Below are 27,295 nucleotides of genomic sequence, written 5' to 3'. Positions count from 1 at the left end.
GGCCACTCTACCCACTCGTAAGTCTATGGTCACCGAACGTTGGCAAAAGCGCGTCGCTTTCCCCTTAACAGCTGTCAAACCCAGAGAGGAAGTGGGGTAGCGCAAGGCATGCCGGGATTGCGGAGGAGCGAGAAACGAGTGGCGGAGAGCTTGGAAAGACGGTTGGAGAAGAAGGTACCATGGCTGTTCTCCTGGAAACCACGCTGGGAGACCTGGTGATTGATTTATACACGGAGGAGAGACCGAGAGGTAATGGCATTTGCAGCGAGGATCTCCTGGGACAAATTCCGTCCGGAAAGCTCTGGACAACTGCGGAAAATTTTTGCCGCGCTTGGATAAACTACATTTGTGCATTGTGCAAAACACACACAAAAATGGGGGGTGTTTGAGTTTTTGGGGATATCTCGGAATCTGCAGCAGCCCAAAATGCAAAATAGGAAGACCCCAGATTGAGTGGGGCTCTCAGGAGATGGGGGCTTAGTGAAAAGAGGAAGATTGAAATTATTATTTTTAATTGAATTTGTTGTCACATAAAACATAAAAAGACACATACAGAAAGTAGACGCGTCATACTATACATTCAAGCAGTTTACGAAAACTTATGCATTTTGAGATAAAATAGTTATTACGTTACCTTTTCTACATTGTCCTCTTTTATTTTATCTGGGTTTTTTTTCATTTCTGTTCTTTTCTCTATCCAATTGTATAATTTTCCCCATACGGTATAATAATCATTTCCCTGTTTATTCTGCAATTCCATTGTCATTTTATTCATTTTTGCCCATTCTAGTATCTTTCTGATGATCATTGTTTCTGTTGGTATATTTTCTTTTTTCCAATTTTGTGCTAAGCTCAGAGGTCGATTGAAATTAATAGTAGTTTTTTTCATATGGGATCCAAAGATCTCAACCTCGCATTGTTTTTTTTCAGAGAAAAAATGGATGGATTGTGCAAAAAATGCTTTTAGATATTTTTGTTAAATTATTATTATTATTATTATTATTATTATTATTATTATTATTATTAATTAGATTTGTATGCAGCCCTTCTCCACAGATCTTGGGGGTGGCTCCATTATTGTGTGATTTATATACATTAATTACATATTTTATAATTGCCCAGAGACAATTCCTCTTCACTAATTGCAGCCCAGGCAAATCAAAAGGTTGGACACCTATGTATTTATTAAGAACATGCAGGGATTGCTTAATATGAACAAGAAGGCACTATGCACGTTAACATAGATGTACTTCAAAGATTATTGCTTTGCTGGTCTATTGTCCACATTTAGAAGGAAAAAAAGGACTGCTATGAGTTGAAAATAACTCTTGCTTTTTGCAGTGTTCTTTTTCTATAAGATTTGATAAAAACAATAGCTAATATTTCTGTCATTTTAATCTGAACATTTATTCATGGCGTGCCATTTACCGGTATTTCATGCAATTTGATGGGGAATGTTTATTGAATTTGCATGAAAGAATAGCTTCTTTCTTTTATTAGGCAAAGGCTGTAGCCTATACCAATTGTCTTGTCTTTATTCCTTCTAGCTTGTCTAAATTTCTTGAAGCTTTGCAAGATCAAATACTACAATTACTGCCTTATACATAATGTACAGGTAAGCATATCTGATTTCCCCCCCCATTGGTTTTCCCTCATATATTAGGCAATCGTTTGGTTGCGAGTCTTACATAGTAGACATAGAATTTAAATCTAGAGATACATATGCTTAATGTCCTCTTCTTAATCATGCATGCACGTCAGTACTGGGCCACATGGTAGTGCGGTAGCAAAAATCACGATGCGCACACAGCTGTGCATCACAGATATGTGCATGCGCAACCATGCAAGATTTCATTTCTGCACATGCGCCGCAAGCGAAATCTTGCATGAGGACGCTCACGCATGCAAGATTTCGACTATTTTTGATTGAAAATAGGCAAATCTCTTGCGCGCAAGCATCCTCATGTGAGATTTCACTTGTAGCGCATGCACAGAAGCGGAAACTCACACCAATGCGCATGCACATGCGCGCCCATGTCAATCTCGGAGAGCGCACCACAAGTGCCGATGATGAATAGCCCTTCACTGATGCACATGTATGTTTAAATTCCTTTCTTCAGTTGTAATTGCCTTATATAATTATTGACAAACAGAATACAGTGGTGCCTCTACTTAAGAACTTTTTAGATAAAAACCAGGTATTCAAGATTTTTTTGCCTCTTCTTAAGAACCATTTTCTACTTAAGAACCCCAGGAAATTTGAGAGCGGCACAAAGGCCCGGCCAGTTTGCTGCCATTTCTCTCTCTGGGACAGTGTATGGGAGGCAGCCTCACGCCAGGTGTATGGGAGGCGTGTGCTGCTCACTGCTTCAGAGTCCCTCTTTTTTTTTAAGCTTTAAAGTTTTGGATTTTTTTAATTCACCTCACCTCACCTTCTTCCTTCAGCAGTAACTGTTCTCCTCCTCTTCTTCCTCCGCCTCCTCCCACCCAAATTCTGAGCTTTTATTTCTTTCCTAATGGGTTTCAAACATTATTTGCTTTTACATTGATTCCTATGGGAAAAATTGCTTCTACTTACAAACTTTTCTACACAAGAACCTGGTCATGGAACGAATTAAGTTCTTAAGTAGAGGTACCACAGTATTCTTAATAACAAGATTTTTCAAAATGATGATAAATAATAAGTTATATTTGTTCTACATTGTTTCAGAGAGATTTTATCGTTCAAACTGGAGACCCCCTGGGGACTGGTCGTGGAGGTGAATCAATATTTTGGTAAACATTGTTTAGTTTTGATTTGCATAGTTGTCCATAAAACTTTTGGTTGCAGCAATTTTACTGTTTCTTGCTTAGGCATTCATTTAAACTACCTATTGCATAACTATAGTTGTAACATGAATGAATCATAAACTTTGATAGTGAAAGTCTTCACACAGTTGAGCAATCACTTTGGTCAATATATGATCCAGGAACAATGTAAAGCGTTGATAAGATGCGCCTCTCGCGGCCTGCCCCTCCTCATCCCCTGCCTCAACTGCCACCCCCAAATTGTGCCCGAACATCTTACCAGCATCTGGCAGCTTCACCTCTTCTGTTTCTCGGCTGGTCTTTGTAGGAAAACTCCTTGAAATATAAAGAAAAACTTCTCGCAAGTGCAAGAAGTTGTTAATAGCTCGCATTCATGATAGGTTTTTCTTTACATTTCAAGGAGTTTCCTTGCAAAGACCGGCCAAGAAAGAGAAGCAGTGAACTACCAGACTTTGGTAAGATGTTCAGGCACAATTTGGGGGTGGCAGATGGGGCAGGGGATTCATGTATGTAGTTGAGGAAGGAAGATTATTTGTGGGAGGGGCTTATTTCAACACATGTCCTAAAAGTCCTGTTGAGCTTATTATCAGGACATGTCTTACTATAGGGGAAACACAGTATTAGCATTAAGATTTTAAAAGGTTTTTGTATAGTACAGTGGTACCTCAAGATACGAACCCCTCGTCTTATGAACAACTCGAGATACGAATCTGGGGTTCAGAAAAAAATTGCCTCTTCTTACGAACTTTTTTCGTGTTATGAACGCCAAACCCGAACTTCCGGGTTCGGCGTTCTGGAGGCTGCTGGGAAGCCGCACTTCTGTTTTAAAAGGTGACAGCCGTGCTGGGGGGCTTCCCAGCAGCCTCCGAACGCGGAATGCGGAAGTTCGGGTTTGGCGTTCGACTTCGGGAGACGGCTGGGAAGCCGCGCGGCTGTTTTAAAAGGTGACAGCCGGGCTGGGGGGCTTCCCAGCAACCTCCCGAACCCTGAACTTTTGCCGAACTTCCGGGTTCAGGGTTCGGGAGGTTGCTGGAAAGTCCCCCAGCCCAGCTGTGACCTTTTAAAACAGCCGCGCGGCTTTCCTGCAGACGCCGAACACGGAAGTTCGGGTTTGGCGTTCGGCTTCGGGAGACGGCTGGGAAGCCGCCCGGCTGTTTTAAAAGGTCACAGCTGGGCTGGGGGGCTTCCCAGCAACCTCCCGAACCCCGAACTTTTGCCGAACTTCGGGGTTCGGGAGGTTGCTGGGAAGCCCCCCAGCCCGGCTGTGACCTTTTAAAACAGCCGGGCGGCTTCCCAGCCATCTCCCGAAGCCGAACGCCAAACCCGAACTTCCGTGTTCGGAGGCTGCTGGAAAGCCGCGCGGCTGTTTTAAAAGGTGACAGCCGGGCTGGGGGGCTTCCCAGCAGCCTCCCGAACCCCAAACACGGAAGTTCGGCAAAAGTTCGGGGTTCGGGAGGTTGCTGGGAAGCCCCCCCGCCCGGCTGTGAAATGCCTCTCGTAGCAGCTGCTAGAGCCGCCGGCATTTCACCTTCCCTCCCAGGCAAAAAGAAGCCGCGGAGAGGGGCACGCCTTCCGCCTGGGAAGTCCTGCCCCATCATCCCCGAATGCCGGCCTTTTTGCCTGGGAGGGAAAGTGAAATGCCGCTCGTAGCAGCTGCTAGAGCCGCCGGCATTTCACCTTCCCTCCCAGGCAAAAAGAAGCCGCGGAGAGGGGCACGCCTTCCGCCTGGGAAGTCCTGCCCCATCATCCCAGAATGCCGACCTTTTTGCCTGGGAGGGAAAGTGAAATGCCGCTCGTAGCAGCTGCTAGGGCCACCGGCATTTCACCTTCCCTCCCAGGCAAAAAGAAGCCGCGGAGAGGGGCACGCCTTCCGCCTGGGAAGTCCTGCCCCATCATCCCAGAATGCCGGCCTTTTTGCAAGGGAGGGAAAGTGAAATGCCGCTCGTAGCAGCTGCTAGAGCCGCCGGCATTTCACCTTCCCTCCCAGGCAAAAAGAAGCCGCGGAGAGGGGCACGCCTTCCGCCTGGGAAGTCCTGCCCCATCATCCCAGAATGCCGGCCTTTTTGCAAGGGAGGGAAAGTGAAATGCCGCTCGTAGCAGCTGCTAGAGCCGCCGGCATTTCACCTTCCCTCCCAGGCAAAAGGAAGCCGCGGAGAGGGGCTCCGAAGTGGCGCAAAGTTCTCCCTGCCTCCTCTGCGGTTGGGAGGCTCCTTGGGGAAGGTGGCCGCAGAGGAGGCAGGGAGAACTTTGCGCCAGTTTGGAGCCTAGCGCAGCGCTTCGTCGGGAAAACCTTCAAGGAGATAGTGGCAGCAGGAAAGAAACGGGCTCCGAAGCGGCGCAAAGTTATCCTGCCTCTCCACCTCCTCCCCCTGCAGCCGCCTTCCCAAAGGAGCCTTCTGGCTGCCCAGGGGGCGGGGTTAGCTTTTTGCCGGGCTCCGAAGGAAAGTGTGGCCACAGCGGTGGCTGTGGTTTCTCCTCCTCTTCCTCCTCCGGGCTCCGAAGTGGCACAAAGTTCTCCCTGCCTCCTCTGCGGCCACCTTCCCCAAGGAGCCTCCCGACCGCAGAGCAGGCAGGGAGAGCTTTGCGCCGCTTTGGAGCTTGGTGTGGCTTTGAAGAAAACGTTGGCTGCAGCGGCAGTGACAGCTGCGGCTTCTCCTCTTCCTCCTCCTCCGGGCTCCGAAGTGGCACAAAGCTCTCCCTGCTTCCTCTGCAGCCAGGAAGATCTTTGGGGAAGGCGGCCGCAGGAGGAGGAAGAGGAGGATAAGCTGCAGCAGCCCCCGCCGCTGCGGCCCCCTTTTTCTTCGGAGCCGCCCGGGCTTTGAAGCAGCGCAAAGGTATCCTTGCCTCCTCTGTGGACGGGAGGCTTCTTGGGGAAAGTGGCCACAGGAGGTGGAGGAGGAAGAGGAGGAGAAGCCGCAGCTCTCACTGCCGCTGCAGCCAACGTGGCCAGCAGAAGAGGGGCGGGGAGCCGGGCAAGAGTGATCTTCTGCTGGCCATGGGCGAAGGGTGGGGAAGCCTCTTGCACCAGCTGCTACAGCCCGCCAGCTTCCCCGCCCTTCGCCCATGGCCGGCAGAAGATCGCTCCGCTCGGTCGGTGGCTCCGGAGAGGCAGGAGCCGGGCGCTGGCCTGCCTTTTGTCCCCCGCCGCCCGCTGGCTGCGAGCGCTCTGCCAGGCGGCCAGGAGGCATTCAGGGCGAAGTGCATGGAGGAATGGGAAGCTGAAGCCACTGGCGTTTGAGCTTCCCATTCCTCCACGCCCTGAATGCCTCCTGGCTCAAGCGGGCGGCAGCAGACCGCCTTTGTGTTTTCGGCTCGGGGAGGAGGGAGTTAGGAAGGTCCTCCTGCTCCCCCCCGAGCCGAAAACCCAAAGGCGGAAGCCTCCCGGTTGTTGTGACAGCCGGGCTGCGGGGCTTCCCAGCAGCCTCCCGAACCCAGAAATTTTGCCAAACTTCCCGGTTCGGGAGGCTGCTGGGAAGCCCCCCCCCCCCGCTGTTTTAAAAGGTGACAGCTGGACGGCAGCGTTTTTTTGCGGGGTTTTTTTTCTTGTTGCACGGATTAAATGACTTTACATTGTTTCCTATGGGAAACAATGTTTCGTCTTACGAACCTTTCGTCTTACGAACCTCCCCCTGGAACCAATTAGGTTCGTATCTTGAGGTACCACTGTACCAAGAATCTTGTGATTGGGTTGATATGAAACATAAACCAATATGTAGTCTCATTTATATAACTGATTCTGAAACTAGGTTATTGATGAATACAACAGTCCGTGCACTGTGCTGCAGGTTGTTTTTTTTCTTTTTCACATAGATAGTTTTTAAAAGTTGTGCAATTTATACCGATTGATCATTTGTTTGTACATGTTTCAGCAAATTGTATGGTGATCAAGCTAGGTTTTTTGAAGCAGAGAAAGTGCCAAGAATTAAACACAAGAAAAAAGGAACTGTGTCAATGGTAAACAACGGGAGTGATCAGCATGGATCTCAGGTATGTCCACAGATTTGGAAAACATATTAGGACATATGGAAATTGAAAAGTACTACAGAGCACAGATGGATAAAAATTTTGCATTAGAAAAACATCTGTGTTTCTTCTGCAGTACTAGCGTACCAGATGCTTTCATATTTTAAGTGGCCGGTTATCAAACAAGACTGTTCATAAACATAGAATTAGATGTAAAAACAGTTTTGATTGATAGGGAAGGCATAATTGATCTCACTTAAAGCAAGAAATTTGGACATCAGCTTTGAACTAGACCTAATATGATTTAGGTAGAATTCCATTCACATAGATTTTTCATAACTTTATTTCCATTCTTCTCTTCTGCTTGATTTGCTCTGGAGAAATCTCCCACTTTCTGAAACAATTGTAAACATTATGGAAGGAGAATTGAGAGAAATAATTTGTTCTTCCAGCAGATGGACCACTCCTCTGCTATTCCACTATTGGGTGAACTCACACTATTGGCAGAATGCCACTTTTGGGTGAAGTCTTTTGATATCATCCATACTGAACTTCAGCTTATACAATCATTTCAGTTACGTTGATGGTAGATTTGTCGCAAGATGACATTGTTTTCTGAGTTTGCTGAAAGCCTTAGTAGAACGAGATTTCAACATGGTTGGCTATGACAAGTTAATCAGTGGAACAGCTTGCCTCCAGAAGTTGTGGATGCTCCCAACACTGGATGTTTTTAAGAAGATGTTAGATAACCTTTTGTCGGAAGTGGTGTAGGATTTCCTGCCCAAGCAGGGGTTGGGCTAGAAGACCTCCAAGGTCCCTTCCAACTGTTATTCTATATTCTATACTATAATCTCCAGGAAAGACTGAAATCATCATAATATGAAACCTTCTTTGGTGCCTAAAATCCAGAAAGTTTGCAATATTGGCTGGTGAAAGAGACCAAAATCAGCTAATGTATCAATAGACTAAAATGGGTAGATGAAGACTTTCATTAATTTGTCAACTCCCAATTCATTATTTTTCTTGATTTTTTTTTTAAAGTTTCTTATTACTACAGGAGAAAACCTAGATTATCTGAATGGTGTGCATACAGTATTTGGTGAAGTAACAGAAGGCATGGATATATTGATGAAAATTAATGAGACCTTTGTCGGCAAGGATTTTGTTCCATATCAAGACATCAGGTTTCACTATTTTATTTCTACACTTGATAAAAGTGCAGGGTGTAAGCAAAATTCTGTTGGATTAAACAAAAACCAGCAAGTTATGTCTGTCAGAGACTTCTGAAAGCCAAATCAAAAGTAGATATAGTTTTCCCCTACTGTTGTGCTATCACCACTAAAGTTCTGGTAGATCTATTTGTTATGACTTCAAAACTCTTTAAGCAAGTGTTGTCAGCATTTGTTGAGGAAGTGAATTACATAAATGAATTATGTGCCATGAAGTAAAAGAGTTTCTTTAGTCGCCACTAAAACTTTTGCTGTCATACTTTTCATCTGTGACATTAGTTCTTAACTATATTTGATAGTAGATGAAAACAATTATATGAATTAATTTTTTATAATTGGAAGGCAATTGCTGGTATTGGAGGGCAATTGTTGAATCTCCTTTCAGCATAAACCAGATGAAGGCTTTCAGTTAAGTGTGTAATAGTTCTGAGTTTTATAATAACACATGTATCCTCTGTCAGTGTAAGACTTGAAAAAAAGTTTATCGAAATTTATAGATTTAGTGTTTTCAGATAAATAAGTTTTTTTGTGTAGGTGCTTTTTGATGCAGCAGTCAGTTAATATTCAAAATTATTGTGAAAAGGAATCTTGAACTTACTCTAACTGAATATGTTTTCTTTTATTTAGGATAAACCATACAGTGATCTTAGATGATCCATTTGATGATCCTTCCGGTTTGGCAATACCAGACCGTTCACCAGAACCTACAAAAGAACAATTGGATGTGAGTATTGCTTTTAACTTGAGTGTCAAGAAATATATTTGTTCCATTGTTACTTTGGACATTTCTGCGCATTCCATTATTTTAATCAAGAGTGATAGGGTAGTTGGGTTTTTTTCTTGCTTCCAAAATTGTGCATATAAAATCCGTGCGGCTGTAATAATATGGATTATAAATCTGTTTTCTTTACTAAAATTTTGTCTTGTGATTCCTAGTAGAAATAGTTCGGGTTTCGCATGGATAGTCTGAGAAGTAATTTGCTCTAGTATAGTTTTAATTTTTTCCCAATATTTTTGGGTGGTTTTACATGTCCACCAGATGTGGTAATATGTACCTGGTTTTTCCCTGCATTTCCAACATAATGGTGATAGATTTGGATACATTTTTGCAAGTCTAGCAGGTGGCAAGTGCCATCTGTAGAACATTTTATAATGGTTTTCCTTATATGAGGTTGCCATCGTTAGTTTATAGTTAGCAGTCCAAATTTTTTCCCATTCGTTTAAATAAATTGTGTACCCAAAGTTTTGTGACCACGCTATCATAGTTCCTTTAACTATTTCTTCAACAGTATCGTGTTGAAGGAGGATATTGTATATATTTGATATTTGCTTTTTTTGTGGACCAAAAATTATTTTATCGAGGGGGTTATTTTTTTTGGAAGTCTGATTTGTTCTTATCTTCATTATATTTTGATTTTGTTTGTAGGTAGTGTAACCAATCTACTTTAATATCTTTTTCCATGAGTTTTTGCTTAGGGATTAGTTCATTATTATCGTTTAGTAGTTGGTCGTATGTTATAATTTTATCAGGGGTTAATGCATTCGGGTATATAATGGCTTCTGTTGGTGAAATCCATTTTGGGATGCAGAGGTAGTGGTTTTTTTTAATGAAGTGCCAGGTGTTAATTAAGGTTTTTCGGATGTAGTGTGATCTGAAATATGTTGGTATTTTATCTATGTCTGTCATCAGAAACTTGTGCCACCCGGATTGAAGGTCATAGCCTTCAAGTGTTAATATTCTAGAATTTTTAAGTATTATCCATTCTTTCAGTAGGTTTACAATTGAGGCATGGTAGTATAGTTCCATGTTTGGTAACCCAAATCCACCCCTTGACCTATGGTCTTGTAGGTCCTTAAGTTTTATCCTGGCCTTTTTTTTTGTCCATATGAATTTACAAATTTTTTTGTGTAAGTTTTTGAAAAAGGTCCTGTTTAGTTTAATGGGTGCAGTTTGGAAAAGGTATAGAAATCTAGGAAGTATATTGCTTTTAATTACAGCAATTTTCCCCATTATAGAGAGTGGGAGTTTCGACCATCTGCAAAAATCTTTGTCCATTTCATTGATTAGTTTATCATAATTGTCTTTCTTGATAGTGCTGCAATTTGCGGTAATCCATAATCCTAAGTATTTAACTTTTTTGGCGGTTTTTATTTTAGTGGATTCTTCTAATTTCGATATCTGCTGTTTTGTCATATTTTTTGTTATCATTTTTGTTTTTTCTCTATTAATTTTTAATCCAGCAATCTCTCCAAATTTATTTATTTCATTAATTAGGATAGGTGCAGATTTTAAGGGGTCTTGTACAATGAACACCATGTCATCAGCAAAAGCTTGAAGTTTATAGTGTTCATTTTTAATTTTTAATCCTTGGATTTCCTTGTTGTGTCTTATTTTTATTTAGTAGAACTTCTAGTGCAAAGATAAAGATCAGGGGGGCTAAGGGACAGCCCTGCCTCACTCCTTTTTTTATATTTATTGTTTCTGTCATATCATTGTTTATCAGTATTTTGGCTGTTTGTATTGAGTATATAGTTTTAATGAGTTCTGTAAATTTATTACCAAATTGCATTGATGCTATTTGTGTTGTAAAGAATTGCCAGTATAAACTATCAAAAGCTTTCTGTAGATCTACGAATAGGAATGCTACTGGTTTATCTATGTTTTTATCGTAGTATTCTAAAGAGTCCAAAATAATCCTTGTGTTTGTTGTTATGTTTCTTGCCGGAAGGAAGCCATTTTGGTCTGTATGTATTCTAACAGTTAATATTCGTTTAAATCTTTCGGCTATGATGGATGCAAAGATTTTATAATCTGAGTTAAGCAGGGATATTGGGCGATAATTTTGAATGCAAAACAAGGATGAGACAGATTTCTACAAAGCTTGGGATAAATGGTACCTCTGGTTAAAAAAAAGGAATTATCTAAAAATTATTCATAAGAAAAATATCCAACAAAAACAACTTGAAAAAATAGCAATTTACATCACAAATCATAACATCAAATTGAAACAACAAACTGTAAACATCGATCGACACGAACTCCAACTTTACAAAGAAAATAAACCCCTAAATCAATTATACATATTGGCACTAAAAACTACATACAAAACATATCGATAAAGCCTTAGGGTAAAACACACCAACTACGAGCTCAAACTACAGGCCGCAAATCATGAAAGACCCAGCTCTAACGCTAGTTTTCGCTTCTCTATCCCCCCCTCCTTCTTTTCCCTATCCCCCTTCTATATCTACTTCCCTCCCTTCACAACCCCCTTCTCCCACTCCCCAATTACTACATAAGTAGAGTGTAAATGTTAAAATGTACAATATGTATATCTCTTTTGTCTTTCTGTATTTGGTTTTTATTGTATATATTTAATAAATTTATTTTCAAAAAAAAAAAGAAAAGAAATATATTTGTATTCTCCTAATGTACCTGCTGATTTTGCAGATGTATAGAACTTTGTGGTTATGTTTTCACAGAGGCCCAGAGTCAAGTTGACTTGGGGAGAAAATAATTTTAATTCGGAGACATGTTGTTCAATAAAAGGAATTGTGTTTTGTAACTGTAACCTTTTCACTGGCAATAATACAGGTTCTTCAGTTTCAATAGCATTATAGTTTGAGCTTCAAGATAGGAAAAATATAAATGGCAACAGTTACAAGTATCATTTTCTAAGTATAATAGTTTTATTGGGAATATTTGACTGCACACCATTATCCCTGCAAAATTAGAAGTATAATTCATGCACATGCCTGCTGAGAAGGCACATCTTTGTCTTCACTGATGGCTGGTCACTCGACTTTGTGTCTACTGTGGGGAACCAGAAGATATGCTAACCATAATCGAAGTATCCTTAGCAGGGAGGTGCAAAATTATGCTCCCAAATTTTTTTTAGGGCAATTGTACAGGGGTGCACATTAATTTTATTTCTTAATTTATTTAATTTGTGTAGTTGCACATCTCACCAACTCACTCATTCACTCTGGGCAATGAACAAAATTATCCCCTTATCAACAGGTGATAAGGAAAAAGGAAGAGTGCAGAATGAATGAAATTTTGTTAACTGCATTCTGTAGAAGTGTAACCTCAAGACAAGTAGTCCTTGGTTAAAAATGTTATTGGGTTTGGAATTTCTATTGCTAACTTACGCAGTTGTAATGTGTGGTGTCACATGACTACATCATTTAGTGACAGCAATCCCAACACTTCCCATTGCTGTCATTAAGCAAGAATCATGGGTTGTGAGGCAAGGAGCACATTGCGATTTCCTGCCTGCTTCCACAAGCAAAATTAGTGGAGAAGCTTGGCAGAAACTTGCAAATCCCAGGTGGCTCACAAGGACACTGGTGGGCAGGTGAGTAGGCGCTGTAAAGTGTGGGAGAGCCAGTCCAGATTAAGGGTGGTGAGGTTTCAGGTAGCTGCTGCAGGGCGTTCTAAAAAGATGAAGTATTCATTCTAAATTGTATTAAATATCTGTCTCTTTGTTTTTATATAAGACAGAGTGGGAGAATAGGTGCTGATGAAGAAATTGATGACTTCAAAGGAAGATCTACCGACGAAGTAGAAGAAATAATGGCAGAGAAAGAAGCAAAAACACAGGCTATTCTCTTGGAAATGGTAAAGACGGTGTACCTGATCTGATTGCTAAGCTGTAGATACGCAGATGCTTAGTTTTATGGCACCACATACCAAATGATTGCCACATTAAATCTGGCATGCTCTGTGCTCTTTGGCAGATTTTGCCTCTTAAATGTAACACTTGTTTCATAGGGAAATCTAAAGGGTTTAAAATATTGTATCATACACTTGGTTAAAGCAATCCATATGCAGAATCACTCTCATGTTAAAGAACTTGAATGAAGAGTAAATGTGCATCTGTGCTTACATTTGAGTTTTGAAGCTTTGTACTAAACTCATGTAAACATTTAGTACAGATGGATCTGACTGGTGGTTAGCAACTTGTTTCCTTGTAGGTGGACATAAGTCATAATCTGAATTCCAACTGTCGTGTTTTCCATAAAATAAGATCCTGTCTTACATTTTTTTAAAGCCTTAAAATAAGCGCTTGGCCTTATTGCCATGCACTCAAAAGCCCGATTGGGCTTATTATCAGGGAATGTCCTATTTGGGGGAAATGGTACTTTTCTGAACTGAGGAAAGGGGTAATGGCAAGTCCCAGATCTTGGCCACTATTTCCCTCTTTACTTCTGGTATGAAAAATATGTGTAACTAGATGTTATGTAAGAGCACCCCTCATATAAGAACACTGTATATTTTAGTATTTTACCATTAACATTTTAGTAATCCCTAATCCTTACCCTACTGAGTAAGGATTGTTTAATATCATCTAACCTAAGATTTTTATTAATATTGCTTCTTCATTGTTTATTTGACCCCTATGACAATCATTAAGTGTTGTACCACCTGATTCTTGACAAATGTATATTTTATTTTATGTACGCTGAGAGCATATGCACCAAGACAAATTCCTTGTGTGTCCAATCACACTTGGCCAATAACATTCTATTCTATTCTATTCTATTTTATTGTAATCCTGAGATTTTTAAATACAAAATATATGAATCAAGTATATTAAAAAGAATTTAAATTGATAAATCTTTCTAATGTTTCTTTTTTTTCTGTGATGGTCCATGAAAGTAATGAAAGTTAACATATGCATTGGTAAGCCAGGTTATAACTTGACACCACAATTATTGCTTATAAATCTGTCCTTCATCTTTGTAAAGTCTTAGAAGTCACAAACATGGGGTGGGGGTGGGGGACATAAATGAATCTTGCCTTCTTCACAAATTGCTATTTCAGTTTTAGTTCAGAAGCATATTGTTTTTAAGAAAACTATCATTTTTTTAAAGCATCTCATCAGAGAGCAGTCATCGAACTGAAAGGTCTGTCTTTTCTATTCTTAATCTTGAGTAGCACATTCACATTGTAAACATTATCACCATCTTAAAATGAAGCAATTTTGATATTTATTTATTTTATTTATTAGATTTCTATGCCGCCCTTCTCGAGGCGATTCAGAGGCGACTCATGTATATTCATAAGTGTAAATTGTGGGAATGTTAGAATAACATAATCTGTCTTGCTTTGTTCCTCAGGTTGGAGATTTACCTGATGCAGATATCAAGCCACCTGAAAACGTTCTTTTTGTCTGCAAGCTTAATCCTGTGACAACCGACGAAGACCTTGAAATCATATTTTCCCGATTTGGTCTGATAAAAAGGTGTAAATGTCAAACAGTTACAAAGACTATATTAGCTGATATTTTTAAAAAGTGCAAAATGTAATTATTGCTCATGAAAAATGTACAAGGAGCATTTTTTTTAGTCGCAGTGGCCCAGCAAGAGACTTCATATACATATTAATTAGTGCCTTTTGTTGACAGAAATACTTTTCAGGCCTTTGGTGACTGCCTAAACTGAAAGTGGAAATTTCACAAAGTTCTCTTTAGCACACTTTTTAAAAAGATGAAAACAATAGAGGAAGATCAGTAAGGGAACTGTTTTTGATTTAAAATCAATATATTTATGTGTGAGGGTAAGGATTTTGAGTCTTTGATTCATAGTACAGGTAATCCTCAATTTATGACCACAATTGAGCCTAAAATGTATGTTAAGTGAGAAATTTATTAGGTGAGTTTTGTCCAGCTTTACGATTTTCTTGCCACAATTGTTATGCGAATTCCTGCACTTGTTAAATTAGCAATATGGTGATTAAGTGAATCAGACTTTGTCATAAGGTTACATAAGGGGGTCACATGACCCCAGGACTCTGCAACTGTCATAAATATGAATCAGTTGTTGAGCTTCCAAATTTTGATCACATGATCACAGGAAATGCTACAACGATCATAAATGTGGGAAATGGTCATAAGTTACTCTTTTCAGTGCTGTTGTAACTTTGAACAGTCACTAAACAAACTGTTGTAAGTTGAGGACTACCTGTATTATGCACTAGGAGACAAGTCTTTTCTCTGCTAAAGGAAAAGCTGTGAATGATCAGATAGGGTTGCTTGACTCTTTAGTCTGAGAAGTTACAGTGTCATTTATTAAGTACTGTATTAGAAAAACAATTACTGTCCCAGTGGTTCTCAACCTGGGGGTTGGGACCCCTTTGGGAGTCGAACGACTGTTTCAAAGGGGTCGCCTAAGGCCATGGGAAAAGACAAATTTCGCATGGCATTAGGAATTAAAGCTTCTATTCTCGCGCCTTGGAACATACTTTTACAATCCGGTCAATCAGGCAATTACAGTAGGGATATACCTTTGACCTTCCTGCCAGTCATCTTAAAGCTCTGTTGGGAGAATTGGCACTAGACTTATAGTTGGGGGTCACCATAGCATAAGGTACTATATTAAGGTGTTGCGGCATTAGAAAGTTGAAAACCACTGCGTAGCCTGTTCCAGCTTTCTTTCCTTCTGTATTGTAATATTCTGTAATATACATATGTCTATTCAATTTAGGGTTTTTTTAATGTGGCTTATCTTAAATCAATGTTATGTTAGAAAGGGCAATTCTCTAATTCAGCTTGAGGGCTAACCTGAGTCTTCAGAGAGGGGCGGCATACAAATCTAATAAATTGAATTGAAATTGAATTGAATTGAATATACTTTTAAAACTTATTGTAGTGTTTAGTATGTAGTGGTCCTTACTGACCACATTAACTAAATTAGAACTTGGCCCAACCCTAAAACTCATCCATGGTAGCTGTCGTGGTTAGCTCTGGCCCAGCTCCTGCCCCAAGGAATGTGGAGGTGGATGTGTTTTGCTCCCAGTAGAATCTGCCGACCAAGGAAGCATGAGTGACAGGGAAGAGGGGAGTTTGGTAGACAGCCCAGGAGGAGATCAGTCATCTGTATCATCCCTGGATTCTGAACAAGAATTAATGACACATCATGCATGCGTAGAGTGATGCATAGGAGACAACAACTGAAGGATTATTACAAGAGAAAATGAGGCCACCTGTGGTTGGGTGGGACTGCTGTAATTAGTGCTACAGATAAAAATGCAGCCTGATGTTTTAGCCTCATGGCAGTTTATCTGATTCATTGTTTCGTCAAGCGTGGTTTTTGCTCTTTAGGATTGTGTGTGTGGACTCTCTGGACTTTAGAATTGGACTCAATTTCCCAGTTATTGGGTGAGCAATTGGACTGCATTTAACCTGTGCCTTGTGTGTACCAGAAAATCCCTTTGACATTTTTTTCTGTTTATAAAAACTTTTGGGTTTTCCTTTTATCATGTGGTGTGTGTCTTCCTGGACTAATTACCCTGTAATTACGGGCAGTTGAGACACGCCGGCAGAACAGGATAGAAAGTGAAAAGTGAGACTTCTGTTATCTTGTCATCCTTACTACAGTTTCTGATACCATAGTGGCTTACGAGGACCTTCAAAAATGACTGCTGTGAAAGCTTTGGGATAATTTCCTTGCTTATTATTTTTTTAAAATCTTATCATTGCTTGTCATATGTTAACCATGTCTGTATGGTTTCCTGAACAAAATGTGTTGGTTTTTCAGTTGTGAAGTGATTCGAGATTGGAAAACCGGTGAATCTCTCTGCTATGCCTTCATTGAGTTTGAGAAGGTATGTAGCCATATGTATACGGTGTTTAGCTGTACAGTGTGACAATATAAACGGCATTGTTACCAAACCAAATGCTTCATGTACAACTTTTCTTTTCTTTTTTTAAATCAGAAATAACATTCAGTTCTAGGCATATTAAACAACTGTGGAGAAGGGCTTCGGAACACTAATCAGTCCCGCCACTGTTTGAATCCTAAGCGGGATAAGATATTTTCGGAATGCCAAGAGTCTGGGGAGAATGTTCCAAAGGGCATGGGGCGACGTCTCATTAACAATTAATCTGATGGACCAAGTTCACATAAAACACTAATTTAAAATGTAGGGTAATTTGCAGCTCAGTCTGTCCTGTGAAAACAGTCACAGACTGGTTCCCCAAAGAAGCAATTGTGATTCCATTTTTGAAAGAACTTGTAAAATACTGAAACGTCTAATGCCTTAACACTCTATTAAAGTCAGATTCTACTTAACAATATGGCATTGATATTGTGCGTTCTAAGCTGATTCTGCAAGATAGGCAGCATTAATTCAGTCAGAAGTTTTTTATGATAATAATTATTTTTTTCCATTTCTGTGATGGCATTAAAGAATGGAAATTTAATTATACTTTCTCTTGAAACCTATACCAGGAAGAAGATTGCGAGAAAGCTTACTTTAAGATGGACAATGTCTTAATAGATGACAGGCGGATACATGTTGATTTTAGCCAATCTGTTGCAAAGATTAAATGGAAAGGAAAAGGTAACAAGATGTATAGATTATTTCTATTAATTTCCCCTATTGTAAATTCCTTATAGACATTATCAAACCTGTTTTTTTGGGGGGGACACAAATATTTGTTTTCAGTGGCACTATTTGTCAGATATAGATTTGTTGACCGTCAATTAGCCATTTATAAAGGTGCATATTCTGTTTTTCAATCTTGTAATTAAACAGATGGGAAATGCTAAGTTTGCTTAATAAATGCATGTGACAACAGTGAGATTTGACTGCGGTTTTATCAATGTTAACATGATTAACGCTGTAGCTGGTAGACTAAAAGGAAGTAGCTCAAACTATTTGAATTTGATCAAAATCTGTATGCGCCCATTAGAATTGGCATCATTTTTTTGCTGAAGAGCATTGTTTGAGAAGGCTTTCTTTTGTGAGCCAGACTATTTCTAATCTGATTATAAGAAAAGTTAACACAAAGTATTTGTTTAGATTTCTGCAGGGGATCTCATGACAGGCACATCCAGGAGACCTTAAGTGTTTCTGAAACATTTCTGTTTAGAGCCTTTTAGGCTCTCCCTACATCAATTTATTTGACACAGCAATATTTATTTATTTATTGGATTTGTATGCCACCCCTCTCCGGAGACTCGGGGTGGCTAACAGCAATAATAAAACAGTGTACAATAGTAATCTGATACTAGAGATGATTAAAAAACCCATTAATATAAAAAACCAAACATACATACATACATACATACATACCATGCATAGAATTGTAAAGGCCTAGGGGGAAAGAGGATCTCATTTCCCCCATGCCTGACGGCAGAGGTGGGTTTTAAGTAGCTTATGAAAGGCAAGGAGGGTGGGGGCAATTCTAATCTCCGGGTCCCGTCAACTAAACAATGTCGGTTGGCGGGCCCCAGGGGAAGAGCCTCCTCTGTGGCGGCCCCGACTCTCTGGAACCAACTCCCCCCAGAGATTAGAACTGCCCCTACTCTCCTTGCCTTTCGTAAGCTCCTTAAAACCCACCTTTGTCGTCAGGCATGGGGGAACTGAGACATCTCCCCCGGGCATATACAATTTATGCATGGTATGTTTGTGTGTATGTTTGCTTAGTAAATGGGGTTTTTTAAATATTTTAAACTATAATTTAGATTTGTCATGAATTGTTTTATTCTGTTGTGAGCCACCACGAGTCTGCGGAGAGGGGCGGCATACAAATCTAAATAATAATAATAATAATCTTCGGGGGGAGTTGGTTCCAGAGGGCCGTTAATAGTTAACATCTATTTCCATACAGCCCTGTATTCAAAATTAACACCAGCTTATCTCTCTTTTTATAAACAGGTGGGAAATATACAAAAGATGATTTCAAAGAATATGAAAAAGATCATAGCAAAACTTCTAAATTAAGCCTGAAGGAGAAAGCAAAACCCAAGCAAGAGTATCCTGAGCAATTATATTATTGTATTGAAGTATCATAGTGGTTAAAAGCGCTGTCATGTTGGTCTGCTGTGGGTTGATAGAATAATTTCTTGACTTCCCAGTCCAGGGCTGAGAGGGTGTGGATAATCCAAAATTACCCAACTGGCTACCATGCCTAAGGAAGGACTAGAACTCAAGTCTCCTTCCTGCTTGTAGTCCAGCACCTTGACAACTACACCACTCTGGTATTCAAATAAGTAGAAAAATAAGTAGAACAATAACAAATATAACATTCACCATGCATATGTAACTTTAGAGCTGATGGAATATGCTTCTTCTTTATATACCAATATTAAAGTATTTGTAGAGATTGATAAATATCTCTAGATCTACTGTGCTGAATATTATATTCATGGATAGGTTTGTATTCACATATCTAATTTCAAACCTTGTTTTCTTAGAGCTATTATGTAAACACTCTTGTTATATAACTCTCATACATGTACTATTTAGTGAAGAGCCAAGTTGGATTTAGAAACCAAGAGTTCACTGGCACGTACGTCTTTTAAGTCTCTGAAAAACCTCAATTGAATTCCTGTTTAGGCTTTATGATAATTTTGTTATGTAGGAAATAAGCAGTGCCTAATTGTGGCCAGAATCAAACTGTTAAACAAACAGTTGTAAAAAATGTTTCCATATGGTGAATGTATTTGCTGTAGATTCTCCTAGTTATACAGTATTTCACTTTCTCATGAATTTGTATTAAGTGTCACTCTCAATTCCATCTTTCAAAGCCCTAATGTTGCTTATATGGACAGTTTTGCTTTGCATTCTGGCTGGAACCCACAGGAAAACGGATTATTAAAGCTGTGAAGTGGAGGGCTGCCATCATTTTACCATGCAGACAACTCTCGGCAACTACCAAACTGTGTCTCAGAACAGTTAAACAGAAAATCTGGGATTAATTCTGATATCCGCACGTAAGAATGGGATAGGGTTTTTTTTTATAAAAAAAATCCCATTCGAAATTGTGTGCATTTCAAACCCTGGCAAAATTATTGCAAAGAAATACTGAACAGGATGGTTTGCTGGTTGATTTGTTTATATCCAAAGGGTGCTGCCAAATTATTTCCTTGCACATCACTGGTCAATCAGGCTCAAATGCAATGTCTACATTTATGGATTTTCTTTCCCTCCTAACAGCACTATTGGTCACACTTTCCTTAACTGACACCCGTAGCTCCAAATACGATTTTGTGCTGGAAAATGAAGAGGAAGAAGCCAAAACCAGCCACAGGCACTCTGATAAAAAGAGGAAACATTACCATTCAGACGACACTGATGAGGATGAGAAGAGAAGCAAAAAATCCAAGGTACAGTGGTACCTCTACTTAAGAACTTAATTCGTTCCGTAACCAGGTTCTTAAGTAGAAAAGTTTGTAAGTAGAAGCAATTTTCCCCATAGGAATCAATGTAAAAGCAAATAATGCGTGCAAACCCATTAGGAAAGAAGTAAAAGCTTGGAATTTGGTTGGGAGGAGGAGGAGGAAGAAGAGGAGAAGGACAGTCGCTGCCCAGAGTGAAGGGAGCGTTTCTTTTCTCTGGGCGCTGCAGAGGTTTATTCCCTCTCCAAGTGGCCAGAGAAAGGAAAACACTCCGTTCGCTCTGGACTGCCAAAGTCTCCTTAAGCGCTACCGAAAGGCACCTCTGGCAGCCCAGAAAAGTCCAAGATGGCCGGGATTAAAGGGGGAATGGCAGGAAACTGGCCAGGCCTTTGTGCCGCTCTCAAATTTCCTGGGAAATTTTTCCGGGCTCGGGTTCTTAAGTAGAAAATGGTTGTTAAGAAGAGGCAAAAAGCACCCAGTTCTTATCTAGAAAAGTTCTTAAGTAGAGGCGTTCTTAGGTAGAGGTACCACTGTATTAATGTTTGTCCTTTTGTTAGAATGGTATTTTTAAATGGGTTCAATCCTTTAAAAAGAAAGCAGGCCTAGTGATTTCCTGGCTTTTAAGGATGTTCATTCCTTTACTGTATATCCTACTCCAGTGTTGTCCTGTTTTGCTGCCTTAACACTGATGAAGAGTTTACTCCCTACTTTCCCATTTTCAAATGCAGAGTTTGCTCATTGTCAGCCATTTCATTTGGCTCCTGCACTCTCCTGGAAATCCCCTTAGCTCTGCAGAACGTTTTAGAAAAAATAAAATAAAATATGACCTCACCAAAAGACAGGAAATTCAAGTTTGCCAATAGGCAGGGGGGAAAAAACCCTGCTCTTTAGCTAAGAATCTGACACAAGTGACCTTTTGAAAAAGTAGTTGTGATCTGTTAGCTTCTGTGTGTGGTTTTTTAATGATGCAGGAAAATGTTCTTAGTTACTATCAAAAATTAATCTCATCCCCTTCTCTCCCCCGTCCCTATTTTGTGATAGCTAAGAAAAGATTAGAGATTCTTATTGTTACTTAGCTGCTCTATAATGTTGTAAACACAAATTTGGGGCAAAAGTTTGCAATGCATGATGGCACAGCTGTTCAATGAAGACTGCAATGAAAAGAAACTTTTACTAAGCTAATTGTAGAATGGAATGGAATGGAATTTTATTGGCCAAGGGTTTATTGAACACACAAGGAATTTGTTTTGTTACACCTGCTCTCGGTGTACATAAAAGAGAGGTAAATTCATCAAGAATCACAAGGTATAATACTTAATGATAGTCCAGGTACACATAAACAATCAAATCATATTAGAAACTAGTCAATATAAATTGTAAGGTTACAAGCAACAGAATTACAGTCATACACTCATTTGTGGGAGGAGATGGGTGATGGGAACAATGAGATGATTAATAATAGTGCAGACTTATTAAATAGTTTGATAGTGTTGGAATTATTTGTTTAGCAGAATGATGGCGTTTGGGGGGAAAACTGTTCTTGTGTTTAGTTGTTCCGGTGTGCAGTGCTTTATAGCATTGTTTTGAGGGTAGGATTTGAAGCAGTTTGTGTCAAGGATGTGAGATGTCTGTAAATATTTTCACAGCCCTCTTTTTGACTTGCGCAATATACCGGTCCTCAATGGAAGGCAGGTTGGTAGCAATTGTTTTTTCTGCAGTTCTAATTATCCTCTGAAGTTTGTGCCTGTCTTATTGGGTTGCAGAACCAACAGTTATAGAGGTGCAGATGACAGACTCAGTGATTCCTCTGTAGAGTTGTATCGGGAGCTCTGTAGAGTTGTATCGGCAATTTGAGCTTCTTGAGTTGGCGCAGAAAGAACATTCTTTGTTGTGCTTTTCTGATGATATTTTTGATGTTAGGTTTTCATTTTTAGATCTTGCAATATGGTTGAACCGAGAAATTTGAAGGTCTTTACTGTTGATACTGTGTTGCCTAGTATTGCAAGAGGTGGAAGTATGGGCGGGTTTCTCCTAAAGTCTACCACCATTTCTGTGGTTTTGAATGTATTCAGTTACAAATTGTTCCAGTCGCATCTAAAGGCTATTTATTTATTTATTTATTGGATTTCTATTGTTCAACCTCCTGTCTGTGGATTCATCATTGTCTCAAATGAGTCCTATCACTGTTGTATCATCTGCAAACTTCAGTAGTTTAACAAATGGACCATTAGAGATGCAGTCATTGGTATACAGTGATCCCTCTATTATCGCGAGGGTTCCGTTCCAAGCCCCCTCGCGATAATCGATTTTTCGCGATGTAGGGTTGCGGAAGTAAAAACACCATCTGCGCATGCGCGCCCTTTTTTTCTATGGCCGCGCATGCGTAGATGGTGGAGTTTGCGTTCCCCGCCGCCCACGCAAAGGGGAAACCCGATTTGGCTCCTCGCTGCTGCTGCGCTACCGAGCAGATCAGCTGCTGGGCGGCCGAAGGAACCTTCCCTGGGTCTTCCCCCTCTTGCTGGCAGGCGGGCGAGCGGCGGGCATCAGCGAGGAGCCGGGGTTTCCCCTTTGCGTGGGCGGCCGGGAAGACCCAGGGAAGGTTCCTTCGGCCGCCCAGCAGCTGATCTGCTCGGTAGCGCAGCAGCAGCGAGGAGCCGAATCGGGGTTTCCCCTTTGCGTGCGGGGAAACCCCGATTCGGCTTCTCGCTGCTGCTGCGCTACCGAGCAGATCAGCTGCTGGGCGGCCGAAGGAACCTTCCCTGGGTCTTCCCGGCCGCCCACGCAAAGGGGAAACCCCGGCTCCTCGCTGATGCCCGCCGCTTGCCCGCCCGCCAGCAAGAGGGGGAAGACCCAGGGAAGGTTCCTTCGGCCGCCCAGCAGCTGATCTGCTCGGCGCAGCAGCAGCGAGCAGACGAAGATCGGGGTTTCCCAGCCGCCCACGCAAAGGGGAAACCCCGGCTCCTCGCTGATGCCCCCGCTCGCCCGCCCGCCGCCCGCCAGCAAGAGGGGGAGAGATAGAGAAAGAGAGAGAAGGAAAGAAAGAGATGAGAGAGGGAGGAAGAGAGTGTGAGAGAGGAAGAAGCAAGATAGAGAAAGAGAGAAAGAAAGATGAGAAAGGAAGGAAGAGAGTGACGTCATCGGTGGAAAAATCGCGATATAGCGTTTCGCGAAGCTCGAGATCGCGAAACTCGAGGGATCACTGTATAGAGAGAAGTGGAGAGAACACAAGTCTTGGAGGACCCCCGTGCTAATTGTACAGGTATCTGATGTGATTCTGCTTAGTTTCATTGCTGCTTCCTGTTTGTTAGGAAGCTTACAAGTGTGTTCAGCTACCGCTAGCTGATTCAGCTTAGTTAAAGGGTGTCTGGAATGATGGTATTGAATGCTGAATTAAAATCTACAAAGAGGACCCTTGCCCAGGTCTTTGGAGATTCAAGATGTTGTAGGATATATTGCAATGCCATATTAACAGCTTCATCTGTTGATCTGTTTGCTCGGTATGCAAATTGCTGGGAATCTTAACAGTGGATCCATGTTGGTTTTCAAGTAGGACAGCACTAGCATTTCAAAAGTCTGTAGTCGTTCAGTTCCTTGATGGTAGGCTTCTTCAACACTGGGATGATAGTAGAACATTTGAAGCAAGAAGGAACATAGCACATCTCTAGTGATTTATTGAAGATTCTGGTAAAGATGGGGGGGCAATTGATCAGCACAAACTTTTAAGCAAGAAGGATATTTGTGTGGGGGGGTTGTTTTACGAGATTCAAATCACAAATTTAAAAACACTTATTTTGGTACCTATGTAGGATAGATTATTTTGTTCTTCTCAGAGATTTCCTTCAAGGGTCTAACTAAGCATCATTTACTTACAGTTAATTGGTATACAGTGATCCCTTGAGTATCGTGAGGGTTACGTTCCAAGACCCCTCGCGATACTTGATTTTTCGCGATATAGTGGTGCGGAAGTAAAAACACCATCTGCGCATGCGCGCCCTTTTTCCATGGCCGCGCATGCGCAGATGGTGGAGTTTGCGTGGGCGGCGGGGAAGACCCAGGGAAGGTTTCTTCGGCCGCCCAGCAGCTGATCTGCTCGGCAGCGCGGCAGCAGCGAGGAGCCGAAGATCGGGGTTTCCCCGCCGCCCACGCAAAGGGGAAACTCCGATCTTCGGCTCCTCGCTGCTGCCGCGCTGCCAAGCAGATCAGCTGCTGGGCGACCGAAGAAACCTTCCCTGGGTCTTCCCCGCCGCCCACGCAAAGGGGAAACCCCGATCTTCGGCTCCTCGCTGCTGCCCGCCCGCCACCCGCCGCTCGAGAGCAAGAGGGGGAGAGATAGAGAAAGAGAGAAGGAAAGAAAGAGATGAGAGAGGGAGGAAGAGAGTGTGAGAGAGGAAGAAGCAAGATAGAGAAAGAGAGAGAGAAAGAAAGATGAGAAAGAAAGAGAGTGACGTCATCGGGTGGGAAAAACCGCGGTATAGCAAAAAAACCGTGGAGTATTTTTTAATTAATATTTTTTGAAAAATCGCGATATAGCGTTTCGCGAAGCTCGAGATCACGAAAATCGAGGGATCACTGTATTGCTATTCATTCTGTAGGACTAGCATGAAAATCAGCAGGCAGACTTTGAAAACTTACCATAGTACTCTTCCTATCTATCTATGTCACCAGGCATCGGTCAACTAGCAATGCAGTCTTCATTGGTTGCCGATTTCCGGTCACAATTCAAAGTGTTGGTTATGACCTATAAAGCCCTTCATGCCACCGGACCAGATTATCTCAGGGACCGCCTTCTGCTGCACGAATCCCAGCGATCAGTTAGGTCCCACAGAGTGGATCTTCTCCGGGTCCCGTCAACTAAGCAATGTCGCTTGGCGGGTCCCAGGGGAAGAGCCTTCTCTGTGGCGGCCCCGGCCCTCTGGAACCAACTCCCCCCGAAGATTAGAATTGCCCCCACCCTCCTTGCCTTTCGTAAGCTACTTAAAACCTTCCTCTGCCGTCAGGCATGGGGGAAATGAGATCCTCTTTCCCCCTAGGCCTTTACAATTCTATGCATGGTATGTATGTATGTATGTATGTTTGGTTTTTTATATTAATGGGTTTTTTTTAATCATCTCTAGTATCAGATTACTATTGTACACTGTTTTATTGTTGCTGTTAGCCGCCCCGAATCTCCGAAGAGGGGCGGCATACAAATCCAATAAATAAATAAATAAATATGCCCCCCCCCTTCTAATCATTAAAAGTTATGTGGGTATGATTGTAACATTGAGTGTTGATTGTGTATTACTGCTTGTTTTTTAAGATAATGGGTTTTAGCCATAGTTTTAATTATTAAAACGTATTTTAATTTATATTGTATTATTGTTGTGAACTGCCCCAAGTCTCCGTAGAGAGGCGGCATACAAGTTTAATTTATTATTATTATTATTATTATTATTATTATTATTATTATTATTTATTACCTGCTCCTCTTCTCCACTCTCCCATTTCATCAATAACTCTGTTTTCCTCCTCTTCCTTTCAGGAGCCTAGCCGAAGGCACAAAGAAGAATTTGATAGAGAGAAAAGAAAAAGCGACAAGCGAGAGAGATGCCGGAGCCATTCTCGGGAGAGAGAAGGCCATCACAAAAAGTCTTCTAAAGACAAGCATTCCAAGGACGCCTGGGAAAGAGACCATTATGAAGAGAAAAAGTCAGGCCGGAATCACAAAAAGTCCAAAGATAAGGAGAAGTCCAAATATTAAGGGCGGATGGATGTAAATTGTAAAGCAACTGTTTCTTAGCATCTATCTGCCTTAGAAACTGCCAATGTCTTCCTTTCCCTTCCAGAAGCTTCCTCTGATTTTGCCTCATAAGAGTTCTGTGGGAAGTTATCGTCATCGGACGGATTTCTCTTCTGTTATTTTTGTTGCCTTTGAAAACTGCAGGTTGCAGATATTAGAGAAATTCATAGTACAGTAACAAGGAACCTGCAGTATTTGGGTTATTACTAATAGCAGTCTGCTGCTGTTACTACCAGAAAGGAATTCCAAATCATTTTTAACTCTAAAAGGAACATGGAGGACTTCATTTGAGACTGGATGAATTTACTTCCCTTTGCCTCATAGGAAACTGTTAATGAGTGAAGTTTGTACAGTTACATGAATGAGGGAGATCTATTTTTATTGCCAGTTGAGGCTTCCCTGTTGTGTTTATACAAATAGATAATATTGAATTTTTATATATACAATATAAAAATATACACTAGTACGATACACAGTTCATCACTGGTTCTAGCCCATAGATTTGGTACTTCTGAGAGTTCATTGCATTGAAGTGGCTCCAAATACCTATGATTTCAGAGAGAAAATGAGAATCCCCACTTTGCACTGTAGCAGTGTACAATATTGACACATCTAGATTGCCATTTTGTACTAACTGCAATATCACCATGCAAATCTTTATTTTCACTTCCATCTAATATAGCAACATGAATCTATTTCAGCAAATATATCCTAAAGTCTATATTTGTCTATATATTTGTTGAATCTATTTCAACAAATATATCCTAAGTCTATGTCAGTTAGGAAGCTGTAGCAAATCCTGTGGGTTTTGTAATCAGATTCATTTTTTTTTAAAATGTATCTTTGTTTGGTAATGTAAAATTGTACATTCTTAACTTTAAAAAACAGCTATATGTATATGGTGGGTTTTGATTTTCCCCTCTACCTGGATTCATTTTATCAAAGCAAATGATAATATTCAAATAAAACAATGTTAAAAGAGTTATGATATTTATGTAGTTACTTACCAAGCACATCTAAATTATATTAAAGTAACCAAAATATCTTTACAATCCCCAAGGCATGTCACAACTTTTGAGCACCCCTCATGTTTGGAAATTAAAAGTTGGAAAATTTGGTAAGTCCTAAATGTCAATGAGAAAGAAATAGATGATTTGTTCTGGAAGACATAAGCCAGGGGTACTCAAACTTTTAAAATGAGGGGCCAATTCACGATCTCTCAGATTCTTTCGGGGGGGGGGGGGGCAGACCAGCTGAATGGGTGTGGCTAGGTGGGCATGTGATGGTGGGCATGGCCAATTTAGCAGACCATTTTGCCAATTTAGTAGTCCATTAAACAATACAGTGGTACCTCTATTTAACAACTTAATTCATTCCATGACCAGTT

General features: G+C 41.0%; 1 protein-coding gene across 1 annotated transcript; it reads left to right on the top strand.

Moving 5' to 3' along the window:
* The first annotated feature begins 1 nt into the window (after position 1).
* PPIL4 (peptidylprolyl isomerase like 4) lies at positions 2 to 26,889 on the top strand. The gene is made up of 13 exons (XM_070733694.1): positions 2 to 249; positions 1,548 to 1,615; positions 2,711 to 2,775; positions 6,678 to 6,795; positions 7,813 to 7,955; positions 8,628 to 8,724; positions 12,505 to 12,621; positions 14,124 to 14,248; positions 16,542 to 16,608; positions 17,235 to 17,346; positions 18,667 to 18,763; positions 19,985 to 20,117; positions 25,651 to 26,889. Exons 1-13 carry the CDS (start codon positions 180 to 182, stop codon positions 25,867 to 25,869), a joined length of 1,431 nt encoding a protein of 476 aa, XP_070589795.1. The 5' UTR covers positions 2 to 179; the 3' UTR covers positions 25,870 to 26,889.
* Positions 26,890 to 27,295: the final 406 nt, after the last annotated feature.

The sequence above is a fragment of the Erythrolamprus reginae genome, chromosome 1 (genome assembly GCF_031021105.1).
Source record: "Erythrolamprus reginae isolate rEryReg1 chromosome 1, rEryReg1.hap1, whole genome shotgun sequence".
NCBI classification, from domain to species: domain Eukaryota; kingdom Metazoa; phylum Chordata; class Lepidosauria; order Squamata; family Dipsadidae; genus Erythrolamprus; species Erythrolamprus reginae.
The sequence above is the reverse complement of the archived record's forward strand: the minus strand, read 5'-3'. Positions and strand labels throughout refer to the sequence as shown.